The sequence below is a fragment of the Athene cunicularia genome (genome assembly GCF_003259725.1).
Source record: "Athene cunicularia isolate RWA chromosome 1 unlocalized genomic scaffold, athCun1 chr1_part1, whole genome shotgun sequence".
In the NCBI taxonomy this organism is placed as follows: Eukaryota; Metazoa; Chordata; class Aves; order Strigiformes; family Strigidae; genus Athene; species Athene cunicularia.
Window position 1 is genome coordinate 99,234,565 of NW_020799091.1, and position 27,217 is coordinate 99,261,781.

Consider the following 27,217-nt stretch of genomic DNA (forward strand, 5'->3'; position numbering starts at 1 on the left):
AGGCAGAACCGGCGTGTCCCGGCCTGGGGATGCGGCGCGGAGCGCGTCACGGGCCAGGGGTTGGCTCCGCGCGTGAAACTCCCGCCTTGCAGGTCTGGAGACCTTCGTCTCGGTCGCCAAGACGCTGCCGTCACCCCAAGTATATGATGTCGTGGAGGGATACGTGAAAATCTCCATGGAATGTGCTGAAATATTCAAGCTTCTGGACGGAGAAAGGAAGCCTGAAAGTGAAGTAAGTTGGCCGCGTGCGTCCCGACAGGGAGAGGAACTGCCAAATAAACGCTTTGCGGCATAAATAACTCTGCTAATTTGGCATGGGTTTGGGTTTGGGTTTTTTTCTGAAAGACAGTGACAGAAGCACAGATCCAGTGGGAAATGGCCTTTTCAATCCAGAGAAGTTCCTGGATTTAATGATAAGCACAACCAGTAGTCCTGCCAAAATCAAGCTGTTAAGGTTTTCTAAACGTTATCAGAAGAGGGTCAGCAGAAGCAGTTAAGCAAAGAAAATAAGTAGTCCAGAGAAAGTAATTGGTTTTAGATAACTAGACGTCTCCCTGATACATCAGTATTTCTAGGAAGCCACTGGTAAAGTTGACCTCATTTTTCTCATCTGAGCTGAACACAATTTCTCCTCATCAGCATATGATGAATGAACTGAAAAATTAAAAAAACATCTTTTTACTGTGAATACTGGAGCAGCATGATTAGCTTAAATCTGCTTACAACATGAAGTTGGATAGTGTTCTTTTTAACCTCCACTTGTTGGTCTTTGCATTAGATAATCATTTGTTCCATGTACTGACAACCTGTGTGATGTTCAGTGATGTGCTTTCTTCCAGAACCTTTTACTAATAGGGTCTATTACTTGTAATGAATGGAGTCCCAGTGCTGTGTGGACTCTGGATTTATCCAGAAGGAGGTAACCGCAAGACTGGAGCGGCTCTGATGGTTTTCTCCAGCGCATTCCATTGTTTCATTGTGCACTTACTAGCAGTTGTCTCTTAAAGCGTTGGTTCATTAGCCGTAGGCCTTGGCCTCCCACTTGAAAAGGGCCTTCAAGATCCATCAGCCTGTGCTGAGATATGCACTGTGGTCAGTGTTTGCATCCCCAGAAGTGGCTGTTGTGCATATGCAGATAAAACATTCATATGTGTGTAGATCTTGATTCACGAGTGAGGAGGGATCCTGTTTTACATTCAGTTGATTTGTCCAGGATTGTACTGATCTTCAGTCAGCACAACGACTTGGGCTTCTAGGGGAGGTTGTCCCTCCTTACTACTGAATTTCATGAGTTTAGTAACTGAAAAAAAAGGAGTCAGTTGACCTCTTGTGATTCTCTGGTCTTTCATATAGTATTTGTATAGGGTCTTCTTGAAAATTCATGCTCTCAGAACTAATCCTGTAGAAGAGGAAGCATTAATTTGGGAGAGAATTCAGAAGTTAACTTCACCTTAATATGTGGAACCTTTCCTCTTGTGGTGGGGTTACTCTTTTTTTTCATGGTGTTTGTTACTGTTTGCTCAGCTCCTAATGTCAAGCCACACCTGATACTAGTGGATATTAACATTATTCTTTATGTTACAGATGCTGTTAATTTTTCAAGCTCTAGAAGCCATTTTACTGAGGACAGCCAGTGACCTCTCCCATTTTTCTGTTGTGGGAATGAACATAGTCAAAAAGTTGATTCATTCCTACATGAGATTGGTCTATGCTGCTTTGTATTCTGAAAATCACAGGTAAGCCTTCTCCGTACTGTTGTGAAGAATCTCTGTCTATTGATCCCAAAGGGCGCTCTGGGTCTTGGACATGTGTACAAGATGCTGAAAATTCAACTTGACTTATTGCTAATAATCTACCTTTATTTAATGATACTGTTCCACATTTCATAAAATAATTGCATGTGGAAGTCTTTGCAAGGTAGAAGCTCTGGTATAATATACAATCTGATGCCATATGATACTTTCCCAAGGCTGTAGTTTTCATTGGTTGTGCCTGTACTAGTGAGAGGTGAAGTAGATGGTATCTTGAATCTTATTCTTTTAATGTTACTTCTTTGTGAAGTTAAATGTACTGAATGGACAGGGAGGAACAGGCTTTTGTATAGTTCACAGAGGCTGAGCAGTCTTATCTTGTGATGGCAGAAAGAACTACTCTTGAGTGTTTTACTTCCCTATAATTTTTGTAGTCTGATTTCCATGTTTATAATAGATTTTTTTCTTTCAGACTGGATTTTCCTGTGTAACTTTTCCCATTTCTTAAATCTAAGGCCATTTTAGGCCAATTGAAGCACTAGTGTTATCTACTCCAGTCTAAACAACGATTTCTCATGCTCTGTGGGCAGGGTGAGAGGAGTTCCAAGTGCCAGAGACATTTTAATACAAATCTGTGAGGAAGTGGAAGGGAGAGAAAACATTGGAGACTGAAAATGACTTGTTTAAGGCCAGTGTCTTTCAGCCTTTGGACAATCCAGAATTAGAAAAGGATTTTCTGCTTTCCTGTTCATGGACACAACCATACTTCCAGCTCCACTCAGTTGATCTCATTGCGTTTTAACTGTACATAGAATCCCAAATACGTGTGGCTAGGTATATTGTGAATAAATTTTGAAACTATTCAACGTCTGTACTTCTTTATTAAGTATTTAAAGATTACAGCTTTTGAAGAAATTTTTCTAGAACCTGCAAGGAGGAGGCTGCAGATTTCTAATGGTACTCTGGTGGTATATGCTCTGCTTTTTCTGTGCTACCTCTTTGATATGCTAAGGGATTTTACTGTGGTGGTGTGTCTGGGTGGGATCTCTGCTTTAATCTTATGGCTTTCTTAAGATTGTCTGTGAATGAAACGTGATGGACAGATTCCAAAACCCTTTATGGGTAGTGGCTATTCAGATGACGGAGGTCTGGAGACTTGTACCCAATGGCCTTGTCATGTTCCCATTGAAATAAATGGCAAACTCCCACAAATTTAGGAGTTCTTATTTTTTGTCACTTTCTTCCTTTTATCCTACTTTATAAAGTGAATGTCCAGTCTCTCATTACAGCTTTATTTTGGGGAAGAATATAAATAGGCATTACCTCTTCCCTTCTCTCCTTCTCAGTTGCCATTATCACTGCCTAAAATAATGGTTTTGGTTGTTTTAACTTCCGTTCTATTTTTTCAGGCAAATTTTCCCAGTGCGCGGTGAGCAAGAATCAAAACTGAGTGTAGATTTTGGGCTTTAGTTAATGACAAGACCATGCTGCATACTTAAACTGAAGAAAACCTCTGTAATTCAAATTAAACACGAAAAAATGCAGTCTTACTTGGGCCTACGCTGTGTGCATCCTTACCTTTAGCATCAGCTGTAGTTCCTATGGACCTGCTTGTGGCAGTAAAGTGCATAAACGTTTTGCAGGACTGGGGGCTCTGTCCAAGACATAGGCTTGTAAAAATAGGCCGTTCACAAATATGACCGAGGTTCTTTGTGAATAGCAGAGTAACATTTGTGTTTGGCCTAAATCTGTATTGTGATTGTCATTAAAATGGTTGGTTACATATTCAACTAAAGCTCCCATCAACTGCAGCAAGAGCTTTGCATGACCAGGGATACTTTCTTAATGGCTATCTTGGTTGCTTGTGTTGGGACTGACTCAGAACTGCTTCATGACTGAAATGGCTGAAGGCTTGAGTGGATATTGGAGGTGGAGTGGGATAATTTCTTTTAGAGGAAACTGGTCTTTCTTTAAATTTTAAACTCTTGATTTGGTTGTTTGTATAACTGTCATCCTGGAAGTAACCTGCAGGTTTTCCTCTGCATTTTGTTTTAGGATGAGCCGAGTGTGCCTTACCCTGTTGTCAGCAATGGTGGCTCAGGGGCCAGATTCAGCAAGGGATGTGTATAGCCATTTTGATTTCAATAATAAGTTTCTGCCTGGATTACTGAAAAAAAGATGTAAGAAGGTAAATTAAATTTCTTTGTGCCATGAAATGCTACACCATGGCTCCATCAGTTTTCTTCTGCCAAGTATTGAAAACTAAGCTCTTGCCACAGTCTCTTTGCTGTATTTTTGTCTGCAAGAACTTACCTCTTCCTGTCCTGCGTCAGGCTGAAATGCTTCTTGATTGTTTTTAATTGGCAGCAGAACTGATCTGTGGGACAAGAGCTTCCCATCTCCTTACATGGGAAATCTCCAGGGAATGTTTCTGAGTATCTGCCATAGTGGGAGAGTTGGCCTGCACCCTTGAGGTATAGGTTGCTTCATTTTCCATCCTGTGCTGGTCAATCTCATCTTGTCAGGGTGCAGAGCTCCTCAGGATAGCCTTGTATTTACACTGCTTTGTGGAATTTACTGCAAAACATTGAAGTGCCTCATCTGTTTCTAATAAGCTGTGGTGAAATGTATAGTTAATGTATAAATGTATAGTTTCTGTGGGCTACCCTTTCAGTGTCTAAATGGAGTGAAATAGATGATAAACTTCTGAAAAGTATTCAGTGATGTGTTTGGGAAGAATTCATTTTTTTTCCAGTGCAGGATTGCAATTGGAAATAAATAGAGGTTGGAAGTTCTGTGGTTGTTTTAATGGAGAGAGGCTTTTGCACAGTACTAGTACAGTCAGAGTAATTACATTTGGAAATATAACAAAGAGTTTTAAACAGTTTCTTGGTGGAAATATAACAAAGAGTTTTAAACAGTCTCTTGGTGGAAATCCTTAAGGAGGATATGCGAGTGACTAGAAAAAGACACTCTTCTTTTTCCAAAAGGAACTTTATTTCTTGTTTCCTATCCCTTTGCTAAAAATAATCAGGACTGACCTGAACCTGAATCAGTATTTTAGAACAAGAATATTTATACATCATTCCAAATACAAGTGGATATTTATTTATATTTAGAACAAGAATATTTATATGTCATTCCGAATCCAGTCTTATTCTCAACACTGATACATTGTATCTGGTTTTTCAAGATGACTTGCAGAATGAATTTGTACATTTGTGTTGGATTTGTGCCATCTGTGGTGACAAGTGAGACTCTTTATATATAAAGAAATCAAGTAGAAGGCAAAAAACCAAACACGCACCTTTTTCCCTGAAACCATCTTTTACAAGTCTGGGAATATCAGATTTCATGGTTTTTGACCTTAGTGCAAAAGTTGTCTTTAGGAGTACCTCTACCCCTTAAATTTAAATGCTTGGATGTAGTCTTTTGACCACAAGCTTATTAGATATGCAAATAAGGCACCAGGAAAAAAGTTTCCATAACCAGATTGAAGCTTACTCTTGCTCAGCTTTCACCAAAATTATTGTCACAACTGGCTGTGAGAGGGGAATTTTTAATACAAAAATATCAGGCCTAAAGCTTAGAGCTTTCTTTATCTTTATTTCTTCTTTCAACCCTTTCATGAGTCACTTCTGCCTTATGTTTAGCCTAGTCGGTATCTTCTTTCAGGTATTTTTACATGCAACTTAGTTTTGCATAGTAAGTTTCAAAAAATTAAAAATCATGGAGGGACTCTTTATCAGGGAGTCTAGGGATAGAACGAAGGGTAACAGTTTTAAACTGAAAGAGGATAGATTTAGATTAGATATTAGGAAGAAATTATTTACAGTGAGGGTGGTGAGGCACTGACACAGGTTGCCCAGAGAAGCTGTGGCTGCCCCCTCCCTGGAAGGGTTCAAGGCCAGGTTGAACGGGGCTTTGAGCAACCTGGTCTGGTGGTGGAGTTGGAACTAGGTGATCATTAAGGGCCCTTTCAACCCAAACCTTTCTATGTTCACATCCTGCGGTCCTTTTCTAGGAAAAGATTTTGCTATTTTCACTGTGCCCAAATTTGTAGTTTTATAACATATTAGCCCCTTTTTTAAGGGCTTTTTTTTTTTTTCCTGGCCAGTCTAAGTCACATAGCTCCACGAGCAGCTGTGATAGCCAGATGTGTGTAATGCACAGAGATGGCAACAAACTGCAAGGGTCCCCAAAGCTGGCACTACTCTGGAAGTCTGTACAGTAAGAAATTGCAGCAGCTACGTTTTTGAGTATTTTTGTGAACTGACCAGTGTGCCAAGTGGTGCAGAAGTGAGGATGTTCATGATGTGTGTACAGGGTTTGGCATGAAACTACTGTTAACATTTTTTTTTATTATTTATGGCCTATCTCATATATTGAGAATTGAAAAATGGGTGAACTAGAACACCTTCCTTTTTGATGCTCACTTTTAACAGACTGTGATCTGCTTAACATAAGAAGTTTTTCAAATGAATATACTGTGGATGTATTGCATATAAATGTATGTGTGTGACTATGTGCAGCATGTTTATAGAAGTAGCTTAATTTACCCATTTATTGTACTTAGAAGGATAATCAGTTGTTGCAGTATTGGTTTTGCAGTTGTATGCAATCTGTATCCTAACAGTGCCTTTTGTCTTTTTTAGGGGGGAACTGATGTCCGTATGGCCTATATTCAGTTTGCTCTCTCCTTTTTAATTGCTGGTGACAATGCAATCTTGTCACAGGTGCTGGAATTAAAAGGTACTTCACAATTGCTTCTTTGTTTGTTTGTTTGTTTTTTTTTAAAGCAGTCTTATAGCTCAATAAATATGAGTTAATTCAAAATGCAAATCAGTTAAACAGCATGAATAAGATACAAAATGCTTATTAGTGAAAAGCTTTCAACTTCTACATTATTATAGTGAGTGCCTCTTCTGCTTGAGAATAATGTTTGCTATCCACAAAAACTTTGCAAAAATAGAAAGTCTGTAGTGATACAGATGTAAAAAAGGTAAAAGTAATATAACTTTGAGGCCATAGAGTCAATAAGCAGGAAAAAACTTCACAGCCTCCAGCCTTGCTCATAACACAGTAATAGTGTATGTGTTGCATTACAGTTTTTTAAAAAAAGTGTTAAAGTGTTAATTTACATCTATCCTCATGCAGGACAACTGTTGTGTACTCCATTAGACCACTTTTTGTCAAGGATTCAGGAGACCAGTGTAATGTCTTTTGCATCCTTTATGGATGCATTACACGGGAGTGCAGTCCAGGAGTATGTTACACCCATGTCTCTTAGAGAAGGGAGTCAACCTGAGCTGATAAAGAAGAGGATCTAGAAAGTTGAATCTTAATACACTTGATTAATAATACATAGTCACTTATGTGCTGAAGATAATTTTAAACTTCTTTTGATTTCAGTGAATTCAATAGTATCCTGACTTGCATCAGAAGTAGCGTGGCTAGCAGGGACAGGGAAGTGATCTTACCCCTGTACTTGGCACTGGTGAGGCCGCACCTCGATGACTGTGTTCAGTTTTGGGCCCCTCACTACAAAAAGGACATTGAATTACTCAAGTGTGTCCAGAGAAGGGCAACGAAGCTGGTGCAGGGTCTGGAGCACAGGTCGTAGGAGGAGTGGCTGAGGGAACTGTGGGTGTTTAGTCTGGAAGAGGAGTCTGAGGGGAGACCTCATCGACCTCTACAGCTCCCTGAAAGGAGGGTGCAGAGAACTGGGGATGAGTCTCTTTAACCAAGAAATAAGCTATAGGACAAGAGGTAATGGCCTCAAGTTGTGCCAGGGAAGGTTTAGACTAGATATCAGGAAGTACTTCTTTCCAGAAGGGGGCGTTGGAATGGGCTGCCCAGGGAGGTGGTGGAGTCCCCACCCCTGGAGGTGTTTAAGAGTCAGATTGACATAGTGCTGAGGGCTATGGTGTAGTTAGGAACTGTCAGTGTTAGGTGAACGGTTGGACTAGATGATCTTCAAGGTCCTTTCCAACCTTGATGATTCTGTGATTTGAAATCTACTGCTGATACTTGTTAAGCTCTGAATTGCATCCCTTGTTAAGGTTATGAAAGAATTTAGAAGGAATCTAGAAATACTCTAAAAAGCCTCCCACAAGTAATTAGCTGGCAGAAATTAATTTTTTTCTACCATGAGGGAGTGAGAACAGGCCATAATTATTTACTTCTGTTGTTCACACTACCCTGGGGGCTGCTGATTTCCTTTAATTGCTTGCAGTTGTTCAGTTCATTCTTTACAGGGAATGGCAGTACACACCTAGACCCAGTCAGCACAGCTGGCTTTCATTCCCCTGTAAGATACTGAAGTTATCTATAAACTGAAGTTCTCTAACTTCGGGATGCACAGGTGAGCCAAAAGATGATACATGTGGTTGAAGATGTAATCTCCAAACAGCTGAGAATCACTCAGTGAAACAACTGTGAGTCCTTCAATGGAAAGTATAGGCATTTGCTCAGGTTTAAATACTGCCTAGCACATTGGGGCCCAAAATGTATTTGAAGTTGCTCGATGCTGTTGCAATAAGTGTTAATAATCACGCTGGCAAATTAGCTAGTTATGATGAGAGTAGGTTTGGCAGCATTACTTGTTCATCACTGTAGTTACAGACACATCATCCTTCTGCACTCTTGATTGCAGCCTTTTGGTTCATCCTTAAATATAACAGCAAGGTAAATAATATGACATTGAAGAGAAATGGGTATGAATTCCCTGAAGCATTTTAGTATGACAATAGCTTTCACATTTTCACTTAACGTTTGAAATGTCTTCTTAGATTTCATTCCAGATATTCTTCGCTCTGAAATAAAGGAAGACAAAGTTTCTACTGTCAATCTTCTACTTTCCACACTGAGAACTAAGGTATGATATGGCTTTGAAACTGCATTGTCTCTTCTTTTTTATTTTCTTTGCTGCTGAAAACAGATTTGTAGTAATTTCTCTTAAAGTGTATGGCTCTTTCAGATGTTGGCACTGTGCTGCTGCTGCTGAAAGTTTGTCAGTGTGTCTGTTACTGGTAGTCTTCATTGGAAATTGATAGCTTGGCCATATTACTGTTTCAAGACCAAAGGTTATTGTAATTTTCCAGTGCCCTCTTTTAAAGGAAGTCATTGCAGTAGCTTGTACTTGGATGCTAATTTCAGCTTATTTTTAGTGTGTGGTGTCCAACAGATTCTCATTATTTCATGGGTTCTGATTGCATCAGTGCTAAGCCTGAAGATCAGAAGTACTGGAGACTTTTTAGTGCTTCCAGTGACAGTAAGATTGGTCCTTCAGTTAATATGTCTCATGCTGAAATGGGGAGGTCAGCTAGATTTGTTAGCTCTGAGCTAGGTAATGACATACAGTCTTCTTTCCAGGAGAAAAAGGATTTTATGTGGTTTTAGTGTGGGGACTGTGACATGGGGGGTTTCTAGGAAGTGGGTCTCTAGGAGCTATCTCGTTGCAGCTGAAGGATGTGTGGTACCGTTCCCCAACCAGTCTTGGCAGGGCTCCATTGAGACCACATCCTGTGGTCCTGGTTAGCTGGTCTTTGGACTTGGCTACTGTTAGGATGGCAAGGTTTCTGCTGCAGGAGATAAATTCAGTCAAAGGTATTTCTTGGTGGGGTAGAGGAAAAGGGAAATCATATCATCAAATTGTCTTCCCAAGATCAGAGAAGTTTTTTGTGAAGGAGGGGTACATTCCACCTTCTAACAGAAAATACTGTTGGAGAGGTAAGTCTGCTCCCCTTTGAAATTGTTTTTACTGATTCTTTCATAGCAGACAGAAATAACCTTGTGATATAGCAGGGTTAAAAGCAGGAATTGCTGAAAGGTGCAAGAGTTGGTTTAGTCTCAACTGCCTTTCTTGTGCTCTGTTGTTCCTTAGCTTCTGAGCATGTCTGTGCCTCTTTCCCTGTGATGTACCAGCTTGTTGCTGCTGTGGGAACAGCAATTGCAGCAGAGATTTATGTCTATAAAAAAGTTTTTAGTTCCAGTATCTATGATTTTTGATCTCTGTTTTAAATTACTGTAGCAATGTTGCACAAGCTGTTGTATGATCTGTCAGAATGAAGAAAAAATAGATCCAAATTTAGAGCATAACCATAAGAGCCAGCCTCAGACTCAGGCTTTTCACAACTCACAATTGAAAGACAAAAGTATTCTTTCATTTTTCTGTTGCAATAACCTTGGAAGAAGAAGAAAGTTAGCATTTAAATGTAAAATAAACCTCCTTGAAACATTATTCCACATGGGAAAAGCTTCATTTAGAAAATACATCATATATTGTTATGTTATTGATGAAACCTAAGGCACTGTACAACTCCTTCAGATTAGCAAGGAAAATAAGAATTGAAAAAATGCAGACAGAAGAACACAGTAGAACTTTTGAGAAAGTCCATTACTGTGTTTTCCCTTCCATTCAAACTTTATTTGTAGCAGGTTCTACCATCTCTACCAGCAGATTCTCTTGATCCTAGTCTGTGGCTGTGCTGCTCTAAGTTGAGCTCTTTAGTTGAGCTTGAAAGTCTATCCTCTCCAGCATGTGCAGTGTTTGCAGATGTTGGTGTAGAGTCCTGTAGCTTCAACCTCATCAAGATGGGAGCAGGAGTGTGTGAAAGAAGTGTTAACAGGACATGCAGAACCTTTTGTCTGCTGTAGTCTGGAGAGCAAGCTATGTGTATGCTAGAAGAATGAGCTATGTTGCTAACTTGCTATTGTGCTGTGATAACTTGCAATAAAGGTAAGAGCTGTTTGTTTTTTTTCCTCATTGTTTTCAGGTGGTTCAAAATAAAAATATCACCAAAACCCAGAAGGTGCGCTTTTTTACTGCAGAAGTGTTGATTCACATCGCTTCACTTTACCGATGGAATGGGATTACTGATGTCAGCCCTGGGGATTTAAAGGTCTGGTAATTTATTTCTTTGTAACTCCTAGTCCTTGTCCTGCCTTCTTTTTTTTTTTCCCCCCCACCTGTCCTGCAGTCCACAGGTTTTGAAATAGCTCCCAGTTACTCTAACCTTGATGAGCTCAAAAAGAGGGATCTGCTGAAGCTACTTAAGAAGAAACCCCAACTTTCTGCTGTTTCTCACCACTTGAGGATGAGGGTTTGTTTCCTCTCCCTGATTGCCAGAACTGGGTCTTTTGGGTGTGAGTACTGTATTCCATTTCCTGGACACGTTTGTGTCTCTGTAGGAGAATACATCAGGGAGCAGTGTTCTGACCACATGCCTCATTCCCATCCTACACACTGACTTGGTAGAAGAGCTAAACTCCCAAGATGGTTGCCAGCCTTTTCATCTTGCATTGTTTGAGAGGTTGACAGGGTTTCTGAGGGTTGAGCTGTTATTGATTCTACTGGTCTGTGAAATCACATTCCTAAAGTCATAGATGAAGCAAGGATCAGAGCCACAACTGGTGGGTGTGTGTTAGTACTGCAGATGTTTTGTCATTTTCTCTTCATAAATAGATTAAAATTTTGGGGTTTTATTTTTGTTAATCATGTAATCTCTCTTTGTCGCCCTTTCATTGTGGGAATGTCTAAGGCGTGGCCGTAAACTCAGTGCAAACAGTAGAAAGACTTCTATGCTTCCACTGGGTTTTGGCTGCAGAGTTTTCACCTTTGTGTTGCTTGATTTTTTTTTTTAATTTTGTTTTTTTTTTTTTTAGAAGTCCAAGCATTCTTCTTCAAAATGTCTGTCACTGAACAACTGTTAACTTGTTATACTTCCTTTACTGTTTGTTTATGCTTATGCCATTCCAATCCTGATATATTGTAAACACCTTTTGAAGGAGGTCTGTTTCTAGTAAATGAGTGCTTGGAGCTATGCAAATCTATGACCCTATTCATAAACATGCATTTCAGTTTTGAGTAATTTTAAATTTTTACAATTCCATGAAGTCCTTGTGAGGTATATGGTTTGTGATTTTTCCCGCCACATTTGCCAAGAGACTTCTCGTTTATAGGGATCTTGAGTTGTGCTGGATGTAAAAGGTTAATGGAATGTGGGTTCGCTTTTTTTTTCTTTTTGTTTGACATGGATATTTGGTCATTTCTTCTATTTTTTTATGGTGACTGTAATGGCATTTCTGCCCCACCTTTCTCCGAAGTCTTGGCATATTCAGTGCGTTGTTAGCTATCCACCTTTCTCACCTGGTATTAAAGTTGTTCCAACTTCTGCCAAATTGGCCCTAAAGACATATATGTGCTTGCTTCACGTGCTTTATGCTGAAGGCTTCAGTGATATTTTTTTTTTTCCTGGTCTTTCTGAACTTTCTCATGATGAACCTGGTCTGTATGATTGGAAGTTGGTTATTTCAGATTAAATATTAGATCCTTGACTTCAGAGTCCCCGGATGGCCTTGCCCAAATTATTCAAGTTTTATATCACAACTTTTCTTTAGCTTGATTTTCTCTGTCTTTTCTTGTCTATTGCCTTAGCAGATGCCTTAAGTCAGTAGTGTCCTGCAAACAGTACATAGGTACCTAAATTTGGGAGGTTTGCTTTTCTTGAAACAAAAAGCATTGTAATATTGAATGTGTTTAATACAGAAATTGAGTCTTGTTAATCTGAATAAGAGCCAAACTGTCTTTTAGCATTTCTGTAAAAGGAGGCTCATAAAATTTAGAGATAAATTGATGGAAGATTTTCTTCTGTGATACCAAAAATCATACGCCTTTTCTACCTTATTTTTATAGGTGACTCAAGGTTCTGAAGAGGTAGGAAAGGTGATGGTACGGGAACTTGTTCATAATTTTTTAATGGACCTCTGCTGCTCTCTGAAACATGGCATAACTTTCTATGATCCAAGTCTTGGAACTTCTGGCAAGTAAGTCACTGGACAGCTGAGAATGTATGTGAACTTTGTGCTAGGAACAAGAGAGTCCTCACTAGTTGTCTGCCCTTCCAGGCCTTTACAAGTAGCTGTACTGAATTCAGCTTCCATCTCTTTCTTCTGTGGCAGATGATGGAGATATGTTGGAGTTTTTGTTGGTTTTGTTTTTAACTTCCCAAGATCAAACTACTGGATCTCTTTATACCTCAGCATACTAGAAAGTGCTCTGCCCTATTCACAGGGGCTTAACAATGTCATGTTTCTCTGAGCCATCTCCATCTTTGTATCTTTATAACTAGATACAAAGTATCTTGTTGTAAGTTGTGATTTTTTTGGACCATAGAGTTTTTTGATGTGACAATAAAGCATCAAAGCTGCAGTTTTAACCAGATGGCGATAAAATACTTTGTCTAATTTATGTGTAGAGGCAGAAGTGGTTTATGCCAAATTTTGGCAAAATGCCGACATTGATTTCGGTAGTGCCAGAATTTGGCCTGTGACACCTAATCTGGAAGCACCTATTTATCCTACTGTTTCCATTTGGTAACTGATTAAAATATGTGTGCGCTAAGATTATGACTGAAATATTTGAAAATAATTGAGGCTCTTGTAGTTCCATGGATGGGCTCTCACAGGGTGGGTATATGTTTCATCACATTAGCTGGGAAAGAAGGTACTAGATTGTATTAACAGATACTAATACTGAGTGGTGCTAGAGCAGGTTGTTTCTTACTTTGAGCAAAATTTTAACTGGTATTCATGTGGTATCTACGGTATTCTCACTTTGTTTATGGACATGCAGAAATTAAAAAAAAGGGGACTGAAAGACCACAGAAAATACTTCCAAGTTTAATACTAAGTTTTAATTCTACATTTTTAGCTTTGTGAAGTTTACTTAGAATATTTCTGAAAATGTGGATTTAATTAAAAGTAATTACTGTTTGTGATGCATAAAGCCTGGAGGTAAATTCAGTTCTTACTTTTCTGAGTATGAACTCAGAAATTATGTCAGTATTGTGAGAGGTCTTGTCTTGAATTTTACTCCAGCAACAGTTAGAGGAGTTGCAGAGTTAGCATCACATGTAAAGTATCGAAATAAGGATTTCTTTTCTAAAGTTGTTTTTTTTCCCTAAACTTTTTTTCTAAAGTTGTTGTTTTCTTCAATAGGGGAGGAAATGTGGTGCTTCTGCGCTTTCTGCTTGGTTTAAAAACTGCAACAGAAGATGAAATGGTTGCTGATCTCATGGTGAATGTTCTTAAAGTATGCCCAGATTTATTGAATAGATACTTTAAGGAGACCCGTTATTCCTTTGTTCCTAGACTGAAGTCTGCTTGGATGGACAATATAAAGTTGCTCAGAAAGGTAAGAGTATGAATGATGCACACCACCTCTCAACAGAAATGTGCAATCCCAATGCTCTTTTTTTTCCTCCAAAAATTGAAGTAGTTTTTATTAAACAGTAGTGCAGAATTACACAGATGGTGAAGTCAGACATTCCTGATCTACAGAAAAGTTACCAATTCAAGGAGCTTGGTAGTATATTGGTAAGCAAGCCTTTGACTGCTTTTATTACAGATAGATATTATAATGCTATTCCTGTTACAGTTTGGGTACTGTGTAGTACAGAGCCCAGATAGTTTGTGGTGTGGCCATGTTAGGTTTAAACTAACTCTGAATTCATTGATTTAGCCAAGGTCTTCCTAGTGACAAGGAACAAGATTCCACTGATTTCAGAGGCACTAAGCTGAGGATCAGGGAATGGGTTTGGTTTTGTTTCAGAAGCAGCTGTTCTGTATCAGAGGAAACTCACATGTCTGAAGATGTATTGTGTTCACAGCTGTAAATTCACAGTGCTTCAGAGTTTATTAAAATCACTAGAAATCAGACAGGCACAATTTTTCATAAATAATGATTGTAAAAACAAATCAGTCCAGCAGTGGGGAAGTTAGGTGGCTAAGTGAACTAAACAGGAAGGACCTAATGGTTCTAAAATAACACCATCAGTTACGGTATGTTAGGAAAGAAGCAGCAGGATGCTGTTAAATGTCGAAGATGGTAAGTGATGGGGGGGAAAATGGCATCCTGTTTTCTATGGGTGCTGAGGGAAAACGAGCCATGGCTCAGAGCCACAGCTGCTTTAAAAAGTGTAGACATAGAGTGAGTTGGAAGGTCATTTGGTAAAAAGCCATGCTCAGAGCAGGAGGCAATATAAACATTTAACTAAACTGGAAAAGAAGGAATTGACATAAGAAGCAGTGGGAGACATCAAATTGATGATACTATTTTTGAGATGCAGCAACATTGATGTTCAGCTAGAAAAACCTTTTGTCCTTTTTTGAGTGTTCCTCTGCCTTTTTGCTTACCTTAAAATGGGCAGGTAGGATCTGTAGCCTATTTGTTGAAAAGGAGTGATCTTTAGCAGGGATGCAGGTCGCACATGGATGTTCTATTTAGTTGAGTAGGAGTCTGGGGGATGCTCTGTAGCATTTCTGCGTTGATATTTAATGCTGTCGTTACTTTTGACAAGTCAAAACCCTTCTGTAAAATGCTCCCCAGAAGAATCTGTTATCTCCAGGAATATATCGATGTTGATTAAAATTGTTACTTTTATTTCAGATCTATGAGGCTCAACCGGAGATCTCCAGTTCTTTTAAGACTTCAGAGTTCATTCCTCTTCCCAAGTTGCTTTCAATGGTGATGGTAACAACAGTCCCTGCAGTGTGCAACAAAATAATGTTCACCCAAGGGCTAAATGTAAGAGCAGTCTGTAGTATTACAGTGGGTTTTTCTGTCCCAGGTAGTACTGTTTAAGTGTGTGTTCATCCAAGAAGTTTCTTAGGTTGGTTATTTATATACATTTTATATTGTCTGTCCCAGCATAAATCTGGCTTGGGGAAGCACTGGAAAATGAATTGTAGCCCATTGATACTGTTTCTAAGAGCTGTTCACAAGCACCAATTCTGACAGTGCTCCCTAGTAGTTTAGGCTGGGGATCTGAAAATCTACAGATTCTTTCCTGCAAGGCAAGGTTGAGGAAAGAATGCATTTGCTAACAAGTTTTAACATATTTTCAGAATACAGATTATGTGCAAAGCATAAGAGGAAGCACTGAAATGTCATTAATTCAACTTCCTTTTTGTAGTTACCCAGCACGGTAGTGAAGCACAGTATACTGTCACTTGTGTCAATGGTTCTGAGAAGAGCCTTGAAGAATATAGAGTACTGTTTGAATGAAGAAACTTGGCAAAAGTCAGAAATCTACACACTGTCAATGATGCAGGAATTCATACAGCTGTACAGAGAAGCCATCAGCAAGGTAAAAGTAAAAAGAAAATTGGGTTTTAACATGAGTCATTTTGCAGCTGATAACTACTCTGCACTTTCTCCCCAAGTGCTTGTGGTCTGGGAGTGAGGAGATGGTATCTTTGGCCAGGGGGAGGGGAAGGCTGTGGCTTACAAGGTGTTAATAACGGGTGTGGTAGTAGACTACATTTCCTAACACAGCTGGCTGACAGAAAGCAAAGAAAATTTTATTGGGAGACAAATTGGTAACATAACTGGTGTGCTGCAAATGAATTCCAAGAGCAGGCTCTGAAGCAAATTATCCCCTGGTTCAAGTGAATTGTAGCCAGCAGAGTTCACTCAGAGTTAGAAGTTAGACAATGTAGCACTTAGTTGAAAATACCAGGAGGGTGAAAAACCAAACAAATTTTTCACAAGAAACTTCAATAAAATGTTCTTTCCAATATTTATGTTCTGTAAAAGTGAAAGTCCATTACTTGATTTCAGATCTTTTTCTGATTGCATACAAGACCTTTGTGAAGAGCAGCATATTCTTGTGTTGGTTGGTTGTGAATATTTTTATCACAGCGGCTTTGTGTCATGCAGGAGAGCTACTGCAATTTACTGGTTTTGCTTTTAGCTTTTACCAGACATGAATAATATAGTGGCTGTCTGGCAGTCCCTTCTGAAGCAAGGGAGAGAACACCACAATGGCCAAGAGGAGAAAAGGGGAAGTGATATCTCTTCTGTGAAGGCAATGACTGAGACAACAGAAGTTACTGGACAGCATGGTAGGAAAGCAGGTGGAGTTACTCCATTTTCCGTGTATGTGAGTGGCTGTTCTGAAATCCTCACCCCATGTAAGGTTGTTAACTTCAGCAGAGTCCAGATGTCACTTGTGCGTTTACTGTTCATATTTTGCTTTTTTCAGTTCTTTGGGCAGTTTAATTCTGACCAGTGTCAGTTTGACAAAGGCTGCCATTGCTACTGGGAGGTAAAGTTTGACTTTCTGTTGTCACAGCATCATAGAATGGTTGGGGTTGGAAGAGACCTCTGGAGATCATCTTGTCCAGTCCCCCTGCCTAAACCTCATTGCCCAGGACCATGTCCAGATGGCTTTTAAGTATCTCCAAGGAAGGAGGCTCCAACAACCTCTCTAGGCAGCTTGTGCCAGTGCTTAGTCACCCTCACAATAAAAAAGTGTTTCCTCATGTTCAAGAGACCCTCCTGTGTTTCATTTGTGCCCATTGCCTCTGGTCCTGTCACTGGGCAACACTGAGCAGAGCCTGGCTCTGTCCTCTTTGCACCCTCCCTGCAGGTATTTATAGACATTGATAAGATCCCCCTGAGCCTTCTCTTCTCCAGGCTGAGCAGTCCCAGCTCTCCCAGACTTCCCTCATATGTGAGGTGCTCCAGTCCCTTCACCATCTTCGTGGCCCTTCATGGAGCTCTCTCCAGTATGTCCCTGTCTCTCTTGCACTGGGGAGCCCAGAACTGGACATGGTGCTCCAGGTGTGGTCTCACCAGGAGGAAAGTAGAGGGGAAGGATCGCCTCCCTCCATCTGCTGGCGCTGCTTTGCCTAATGCAGCCCAGGGTACCATTCATCCTCTTTGCAGCAAGGGCACATCGCTGGCTCAAGTTCAGCCTGGTGTCCACCAGGACCCCCAGATCTTTTTCTGCCAAGCTGCTTTCTGGCTCTGTGGCCCCCAACATGTACTGGTGAAACGGATTGTTCCCCCTCAGGTGCAGGGCTCTGCAATTCCCCTTGTTGAACCCTCCTGTCCTTGATCTTTCTATGCTAGTAAGAATATTTTGCAGCCATGCAATAAAGCAGGCAGGGAAACTGATATGCCTGAAAAACAATTTTTTGAGGAAATTCTTTTTGGCCAAATTAAATCTTTTTTTTTTGAAGTAGTTAGTTACTGTGGCTACAGAAATGCTTGTGTTGCTGTAGCACAGGAGTAGAAACATGCAAGTACTGGAAGAGGGAGAGAGGATTGGAATGAAGGTTTCAGTTTTCCTCTCAGATCCAGTGTCAACTCCTGAAGGACTTGGTTTCACAGTTCCATTGCAGGGAACTGGAAGTTTTAGTACTCTCTGTAGCTTGGCTAGCAGCCTGCAATGTTTTACTTACAGACTGAAGGTAAATCTACAGCCAGTTTTATGTCCTTCACAGGGCATATTCCACAGTGAGACTTCCTGGAGCAGAGACTGTTTCAGTGTATGTCCTATGTGTGGCTTTGAGCAGCAAAACAGTTGTCAATACTGATGCTTCAAGGCTATTTACTGGTAGAGTTCCTGCTGAAACCAATGGAGCAGCTAATCTCTAAAGTACCGTAGTGGTAGTTTCTCTGTATACTAGAGTGATAATACTGTATCACTTACTCTCAGCTCATCTTTTACAGCTTTATTTGCACTGTGGCCACTAGAGAATTCTTTTTTAATGGGAGATGAGACTCAGGCAAACAAAGACAAAGTTTATGCATGGCATCCATCCAGTTCTTCATAGCTCCCTGAGGGAGACCCAGTTAACAGGAAAAAATTAGGTGTTAAAAAAAATTTTTGGCTGCCCTTCATTTATTTTGCTTCCTTTCGTTAGTGACTGGATAACAAGTAGTTTTTATGCATCCTCATGTTATAAACTAAAAGATTATTTAGCTGCTGAGATAGCTTTAGCTAAGAAGTAAACAGCTGCCTTAACTGGGTTTGGTGTTTCTCTCCTGTAGATATTTGTTGTCTTCCTCTTGCCAAGAGGTCACACTGAGAAAGTATTATTTTGCAAGAGGGAAGGGAAAGAAACCTTTAATTGAAGTAATAAATTAGTAACAAATTAGTGTAGTGTCTCCTGCACTTCCCCAGTCAAACCTACCTGGCATTAGGTAAAAATAGTGTCCTTGGAAACCAGCATCATAACTTCACTTTTTTCTATTGTTCAGCCTTAAATTAAATAACAGTGGGGCTGATTGGATTCCTATAGTGAGTGTTAAAACATTGAGGTTGTCTTTTATATGTGTGAACATTTTCAAATCAAATTACAAATGTCAACTGCAAATTTAAACACTGAATAAGCTCATTTAGTTTCAGAAGTATTCATGCAGGAATGCTGGGGAAGGAAACTGAGGATTCCATGATTTTTTTTGTCTGTTTCTTCATGTTAGTGGGGAAGATAACTGATCATTTCATAGGCATATCTATGGACATAGTAATTCTCATGTTGGATAATGCAGGTGCTACACTGTGCTCTCTTGGTATGAAAGGAGTAACTAATTATGTAAACACTTTGTTTAGGTTCAGATGATGCTGAGACACTGTTTCTGAAAGCTGCACTGCTTCAGGTCATATGCCTTTATCAGAAGGTTGTGCCCCACTTGGTAGCACGGAGCAACTTTGATTTTAGCAAGCTGCTAAAAGGTATGCGATGGTTATTTTCTATTACCTTCATTGTTTTCTCTGGATATTTACAAAGTCCACAGCAGAAGGAAATGTTTGCTCTTCTGTGTAGACAGAGAAAGAACTGTTTTCTAAAAGTAACCCATTTTAGTTTCTTCATTGTGTTGGCATTTATTGTTGCTGTTTCTGCAGTGCTCTGGCATTCTGCCCTCTGAAATTCCATAGCTGCCCTGCTACACTCAGTTGTTGCAAATGGTAGTTTCTGCTACAATCTCCCTCTTTGTGTGTCATATTCTTACAAATATTTGGTCTTTATGGGGTTTTAATTTTAATGTTTCTGAGGAAGACTTACGTCCAACTCTTAATGAGATTTGGAGTGTAATTCTCCTAGACTTATGTCAACATAAGTAAGTTATTTCCAAACTCTTTATTAGCTGCCATGATACTGCATTTAGCTGCAATGGATTTTTTTTTTAACAGGATAGTTCATGGAACATTTGGGGTGGGGGAAGAGCACATACGGATTTACCGATTTCCTCTGGAAAATATTTTAACATTCAAGTATTTTTTCCATTTGCTGTGTTTTGAATTATTTTGTCATAGTTTTGCAGTCTGTGGGGAGAAGAACAGTATTCTGTATAGTATTATCTCCTGTAGAAAATCTATGTGAGGAAGCACATTAGCAATATTGTTGTATTTTTGTCTCTGATGTCATGTTCATGGAGGGTATTCCTCTTCATACAGCAGAAATAAACATAAACATTCTGTACCTGCTTAATGCAGCAAGGATGATAAGCCACAAATTATGGACTGTGGGTAAGATCCTCCAATACTGTTTGTGATGCAATAAATACAGCCATTTAAAATGGAGACTGGAGGAGAGTGCAACGTATTCTGGTGTCATTGCTGTCTGTGAGCCACCAAAACTTGTAGGCCACCAAACTAGAGCAATGATCTGTGTTTTAGGCAGGTCTGAGATGTGTAGGGATGGGAGTTATGTAAATGCCTTAATTAAAGTCTGTCAGCAGAGAAAGGGCTTTAAACAAAAAAACCCCTCTAAATCAACTGTCTCGTGCGTGCGGTTTTTCCTCTCTCTGTCAAAGTGTATTTAATTGGTTTGTATACTTGGTGACTCACCAAGTCACATACCCTGTTTTTCCCTTTTTTCTTGCATTGGTCTGCTTTATTCAAAATGGACAAAAGGCAGCACACCTTTTTGAGGCAGAAATCTCTTTGATTATATGTTTTGTTACAGTATAAGTAATGACGTTGAACAGGCTGGAAAGCAGTGTCATTCTTAAACAAATGCAATGAAGTGAACCTGAATATTAATTTTGATGAAAGATGATATGGTAGAAAACGATGGTGTAAATTAATCGTGAAACTTCATTCTCTCAGACTTCAGATTGAGAGTTCTGTCTCTCCTTCTGCTCACCCTGGTTGAAACATACACTTCAAAGGCAGTATTACTACCTTGTAGCAATATGTTCTTTAAACAGCTTTAAACAGTTTTTCTGTTTGGTCTTACTGTTGGATAGGCTTTATAGTGACTTTTTAAAGTTTATTGTTCTCTCTCTAATGTGGACCATAAAGATACTGCACAGACTATGAAAAGCACACTGTCACAAAACCTTTATACAACTGATCTCTGTATGTAATTTAACTGCATTTAAAGTGTGGGCAGGTCAGTTTTTGGGAGCACACTGTGAGGGTCTCTGCACAGCTTTGTGACCTGTAACGTGGATAATTCTGAAGTTAGGCCATAGCAGTTGTGAGCAGATGATAAAAGTGATGTAGCGAGAGACAAAAGTTCCATTGGCTATAGCAAATACTGTAATAGTATAAGGTTTAAGATTTGTTGTTGATTTAAATTCTGTATTTTGGTCTCCAGTTTATCCATGCTCTTTACTTCCTGTAGGACACAGCTTTTCAGGGCTTCTGAAACTGATAGGAGAGATTTTTGTATTGCCATGCATCAGTCAGTGATGGCTTGTGACAGAGGCAGGTGTTAGACTCTCCTGCTGAGGGCTGGATTCCAACCTTAGGTTAGCCAAACATCATTGTAGTGTGTCTGGGTCTCAGGGCAGGAAAATAATTTATGGATTGCCAGCTTATCTCACAGTGGTTTGAAACCTGAAATGACTAGTGCTCCTGAGATCTTGGGAAGATATACCAAAACAAAGTTGATTGTATTGCTTTCAAACCTCAGGTATCGTCACTGAAAAGGGCCTCCGAGAGGAGGTCCCTCCTGTTCTGCAGCACCATATACTTAAAGTGGCTTTGGAACTTCCTGCAAATAAATTTGCCTGGTTCAGAGTACAGGTAAGAAGCTTTAAGGCAGATTTTTGTTTCCTTGGCCTGTTCTCAATTCTTTACATCTGGCACTGCCTAGTTCTAAAACAACTGGACTAGGACTAGTTTAAGAGTTGACCCTTTTGTAAAACCAGTAGGAATTAAAGTCTTAGCATTAATGAAGAATCTCTTCTGAACTGAGAAGTTTTTCTACAAGGACAGATATTTTTGCCACCCTGACAAGGGTTGATCAGGGTTTCTTTAGCTCTTCTTGTCTTTGGAGAGGGGCACGCGTGAGAATTTACTGGTTTCCACTTATCTGGAAAGTGTGAGATTTCAGACCAAGGGAATGAGCTGCTGAGGGGAACCATCCCACCCATCCCAAGGAAAATTGTGACCTTTGTTAAGGCTGTCCTTCCTTTCCATAATTACTGGAAACCTTCAGGTCCACTGCCCTCTTCTTTACTGCAGACTTGTAACATAAGAAAGCTGTGGAGGGCCTGCTTTTCATGTCTGGAGAGAGGAGTGAGCCTAGCTTTGTGGGGAAGCAGAGAGACCCATGACTGTTGTGATTATGAACCTGCCTTGTAGGAGATTTTCTGTTCTCTCCAGTTGACCGTAAAGGAAAAGTGAGGAGAGTTAAGAGCAAGCAAAAGAAAACCTGGAAATGGGCAAAGAAACTGAAGTATCTATAGATAGATTTTAACAGAAGAGATAAAAGCCAAATCTGGTAATATGACAGAGGCTTATGGTTGTTAGACATCATATGCAAGTCAGTGAGAAAAGCAGGGGAGGTGGCTGCAGGATTGTCATTTGATGTTCAGGTAGTGTTCATCATCCCTGTGACTTGCATTGTTTTCCTGTTCTTTGGGGATCAGCCTTTTAAATGATTATATTCAGATGGTACTTGTAGGAAGTCTCAATTCATGGGGATAACAGTAATAGAAGTAGAATGGATGACTGGGGAGGAAGGTGGCTTTATTATCTTGGATGCTTATATTATCTAGTGTTTCTTTTGCTCCTCTCTTCCACTTTTCCAAGCCGATTTCCTGGCTTACTGAATGCAAAGTGGTGTAAATGATCCCTTTCATTTCTGGCCTTGGTATTTTGGAGCAGATCTATAAAATAATGTACTTAAATTACATATCTGCTTCAGTGCAACATAATGCTGTACAGTGTTGCTGTACCAGGGGAATTTTAATATATTTTTCTTTTAGGATGTCTCTGAGACAGAGAAGGTATCTGGTGAAAAATCAGTATTCTATTTACTGATGAAAATGTTTGTTACAAGTAACCATACTCATCTGAAAATTTCAACCAAAAAACTGATAATCAAGGTAAGCGTTTGATCTGAAATATTAGGATATTCACTATATCCCAGAATGAAATTTCAGGATTGTAAAATTTTTTCTTAAAGCAGGTACATTTACTGCATAGTTGTGTGGCCGACAGTCTTCTTTCCTGTTTTCTGTGACCGTTCTTGGAATTTGCTGTCAGATAACTATTAGCTAAATATTCTGTGAAAGTAAATGACATAAACTGAATTTGTGGCAACAGTTGATGGAATAGTAAGCAAAATGTCTTTAATGTTTGCCCACCCCCTAAGCTGAATGAATTCTGATACTGTAATAAATCAGTGTAGTTTGTGCCTGCAAAGGTCTTGTCATCGATCAGGAAGAGGTTATTTTTGATTTTTCTGTTAGCCTCATTTATTTAATCTGTACTTCATCACTCTAGCCTTCCTAAAGCCTTAGCTAGTTTGCTGTGGCCTTACAAAACAGTCCTGTTTGTTACAGTCTGATACAAGTTCTGATGCAAAAAGTACTTTTGTCTTAAAAATTCATTAAACTGCCTTTCTGTGCTTTTAAATAAGTTATCTGACTTTTAAGAAGTGCCAATCAACTACAAGTCTCACAAAGGCATCAGTGGCTGTTTTCAGTATCTTTTTAAAACTGGGCATCTTTTAGTAGGGGTAGAGACTTACATTAAAAACAAACCTAAGCAAACAACTGTCCCCACGAAGAGAAAATCCAAAAAACTGTTCTAAGCCCTGAACAGAGCTCCTTGTGCAGTGTCCAGTAGTAATAGTGGCATGCAAGTTTGTGTACAGCTTTGTGCATTTAATTTCTGTGTTTAGCTTCAATAACAGGGTCCAATTGTAATGTTCAATCCACTAAACAAAAGGTAGAGTGGTTGAACTAGGTTTGAGTTGACCTTCATCCCTCTAAGGGATTAAAGTGAGGTTAACTGTCTCAATGTAATTAATATCTCAGTCAAAAGCTACCCAGTACTGTTTTTCTGGTGTATTTGGATTCTTTTGCTGAGTGGAGATGTGGGCTGCCTGACTCATTCTTGTTTCATCTTTTAGATTCAGTCCATTTCATTTTTTCTTAAGAGAATGCAGGAGCAGTGAAGTTAGAGCAGTTATGTCAGCAGAAAAGCTGATAAGAATAGATGTTAATGAGTGTGTTTTGCTTATTTTTCAATAAGCATAATCGGAAGGCATGTTTTTGGATTTCACATTCTGTTCCTGCCTGTTTTCATGAGAGCTGCAAGTGTATTTCTATTTCGAGACTCTGCCAAAAATAGTTAAATATTTAAAAACGAATCCTTTTTTCTTTTTTTTTTCTTTCTTTAAATTAATTATCCTGTCAGATTTGTGTAAGCAGCGGTGTTATTTTTATAGCTGCTGGTGGTGTACACAGTAAATGTAGAGCAAATGAGCTGTGATAGCTTCCTTTGTATTTTGTGTGTGGGGAGAAACCAAGGCACAGATTCATCCTGTATAATTACAGTCATTTAATGTAGGTGCCAGAGTTAGGAAGCTGGTCAAGGTTTCTTCTTTTGTTGAAGTGAGGGACAAGCAGTTCTGCTATCATACAGTTAAAATTGCCTGTCATCTGGATTGTCCTTCAGATAGCCATTCCTCCTTCTCTTCTCCCTCCTCCTCCTTTCTTTCTTTTACAGATGGAGCATAGGGTCACGAAGTTCCTAATTTAGGTGCCTCAGATAAGGGCCTGAATTTAGAGAGCATGAAAGTGGGCTAATATTTCTAAATATGTTAATGCCTGTTACTTGATTGTGATAAAATTGTGTCTACCTCACCACCCACAGCAACCGTGAGTATGCCTACGCTTCTCTCTGGACCTTGCTGTGGTCATGACCCGCTGTTCATTTATCTGACTGTTTACCCATCTGCCCAACTCTTTTAAGCACAAGTAGCCTAATTTAGATTTAATTTAGCAATGATTTTCCTTTCAATGACATTTTTTAAGGGCACGGTACTTTTCTTTTCTTGCTGTAATGGTATAAAGATATACAACCCTCTTAAAGCAGTATAGCCTTCTCCCCTGAAATTATAAAAATAAGATTTGCTAAGGTAGAGGGAATGAATACTCTGTACCAAGCAACTTTGACCTCAGTAGGGTTTGTGCTGACTGACTGCTGACAACGGAAGGACTTGACATGGTTGGACTGAAAGTCCTGCTAGCCTTTATCCTGGCTCTTGCCTTTGGCTGTGCCTTACAGGGACCTTCCTTGCCAGTGTGTGAGACAGCATTGTAGTAGCCCCTGTTGCAGGGGACACATGGGGTGTTTCAGGCTGCTTCATGGGACAGGGAGCACGGTCCATTGAAGCTGTCTAACAAATCAGACTCTTTGCAGGATGGGACCTGCAAGATGGATTGGCCCTGGCTGTGGTTCTGTGCTGTAGTGTTTGAATTCCTATATGTCCCTGCACCATAGGCTTTCAGCAGTGAAGCAGCAGAGAGGCTGCTGCAGTGAGTAGCACCGCAGGTAGCACAATGGCCTCTAGGTCTGGTGCATACTGCCCTGGCATGTGCTTGGCTCCTGTGTCCCAAGTGCTTGTGGAAGTCTTGTGTTTCAAATGCGTGGGAAAAAATGTTCGCAGTGAGATCGCCATGTGCTCACTGCCCAGTCTGGTCAATAGGTGATTGCAGCGAACTTGAGTGGGATGCTTGTGGGATCCGTCCCATACGTGTGGTCAGTGTGAGGGCAGCAATCAAGTGGAGTTGTACTGGATCTGTGCTGCAGACAGCAGGTGAGAGGAGGAGGAGAGGTTCTGAGAAGACAGGAGCAGAAAGAAGTCGCTCTCAGCTCATTTTCCCAGTTGTGAGAGAGTAAGCCATGTTTTGCCTTTTAATTTTGTCATTTGTAAAGTCCTTCTTTCTCTGCCCCAAGACGACTACTTGCCCTTTTCCTACAGAGCCCATGTGTGTCTGGCAGAGCTCAGCGGGTTTCACTCATCAGCTCTAACATAGCCATGCTTCGCTTCCTACTGCTCTCACTGAGAGACCAGTAAGCAAACAGCCTTGATGAAGACCCTAGAGCTTGGTCCTAGTTACACTAAGGCCAGTTGATACAGTATTGGGAGATTTTGTTTTAAAAAATGCATTCAGTTTTACCCTCTGTTATGCAGTTTGAGTGGCCCTAGTGAGTGGGAATAAGGCCTCTTGAATTGAGGGAGTGAGAACGGCAGATAGCGGATATTTCTTTTAATCAACCTGTTCTTCTTTTTTTCTTTCCAAGAAGAAGAAAACATAAAGTTGCTATACAAAAAGATCTGTGCTTTTTTGAGGTTTTGTGTTTTGTTTTTTTAACCCTCCCCTTTGGTTTTCTGGACAGGTTTTACGTGACAGTGGAGTGTTTGAGTACACGTGGAAGGAACTTTCAGTTTGGCTGGAACACTTGGATAATACAAAAGAAGACAAAAAGGAAGCAGTGATTCAATTTTTGGAAAGGGTAACAACTGTTCAAATTAGCTGGATAAACAATGCCAAGAATAGCATTAATGGAAACTAACTGTTTTGTTGCTTTTGTTGAGAAACCTGTCAAAGATCAGTGAATGAATTCTGAGAAAAGCAGTGTTTGTAATTTTTTATGCAGAACTGACATCTTTCTTGTCTTGGGTGGGAGGACAGCAAAATGATTTGGAGGAAAATTAAATCCAGAAAGATAAGTTGTTATTACAGCATTGTTGATATATGGGTAGAGTGTTGTATGTGTGGGTAGCTCTTATCTCCTCTTTTCTTTATGTGGTAATACCTGCCAAAATTATCAGACCTAAGTAAATGATAATGTTTTACAAGAAAAGTTGGTATTTCCTGTTTACTTTTCAGGATGTTAAATGCCCAGTGCTTCCAATTGCAGATTCCCCAGGGACTCAGTCTGTGGTAGCACTTCAGGTGCAAAATTGCAGTGGACATTTCTCTTTCCATCAGACCCAGTGTCACCATGTACAGCAGTAGCCATAGGCAGATTCCTGCAGAAGTAAATGAAAGCTGTCCTCCTAAAACTTTGCCAGCTTACAGTCACTTTTAGCACAAGGTCTTTCTTAACAAGATATGGTTCCCGTAGACTTAATAGCCTGTGCACTTAGGTTTCTCTCTCAACCTTTGTTAACAGATCCTGTTGAAACTGGTGACAAACCCCTATCCATATACAGATAAAGCAGCAGACCTTGTTCAGGAAGCCAGTATGCTCCAAATTAATATGTTTAAACAAGACTCTGATAACGTCAGCATCCCCATCTCTCACATTGACGGTATGTGGCAAATCCCTCAACAACAGAGAACTCCAGGACTTTGTGCTAAATTTTCTAGTGCTAATCTGCAAACTAATGACTGATAACTATAGAAATCCTGCTTG

At 39.9% G+C, this 27,217-nt stretch overlaps 1 protein-coding gene across 1 annotated transcript in view; it reads left to right on the forward strand.

Moving 5' to 3' along the window:
- Positions 1 to 76: 76 nt before the first annotated feature.
- Positions 77 to 27,217, forward strand: part of URB1 (URB1 ribosome biogenesis homolog) — a gene marked incomplete at its 5' end in the record, with an annotated part of 58,173 nt that continues 31,032 nt past the window's right edge. The window contains 16 exon segments of the mRNA XM_026851588.1: positions 77 to 232; positions 1,585 to 1,736; positions 3,807 to 3,939; positions 6,407 to 6,503; positions 8,543 to 8,628; positions 10,529 to 10,654; positions 12,448 to 12,578; positions 13,752 to 13,947; positions 15,202 to 15,339; positions 15,728 to 15,901; positions 16,508 to 16,658; positions 19,157 to 19,279; positions 21,468 to 21,580; positions 22,768 to 22,887; positions 26,195 to 26,311; positions 26,975 to 27,113. Coding sequence (XP_026707389.1) covers positions 77 to 232; positions 1,585 to 1,736; positions 3,807 to 3,939; positions 6,407 to 6,503; positions 8,543 to 8,628; positions 10,529 to 10,654; positions 12,448 to 12,578; positions 13,752 to 13,947; positions 15,202 to 15,339; positions 15,728 to 15,901; positions 16,508 to 16,658; positions 19,157 to 19,279; positions 21,468 to 21,580; positions 22,768 to 22,887; positions 26,195 to 26,311; positions 26,975 to 27,113 — 2,152 coding nt within the window.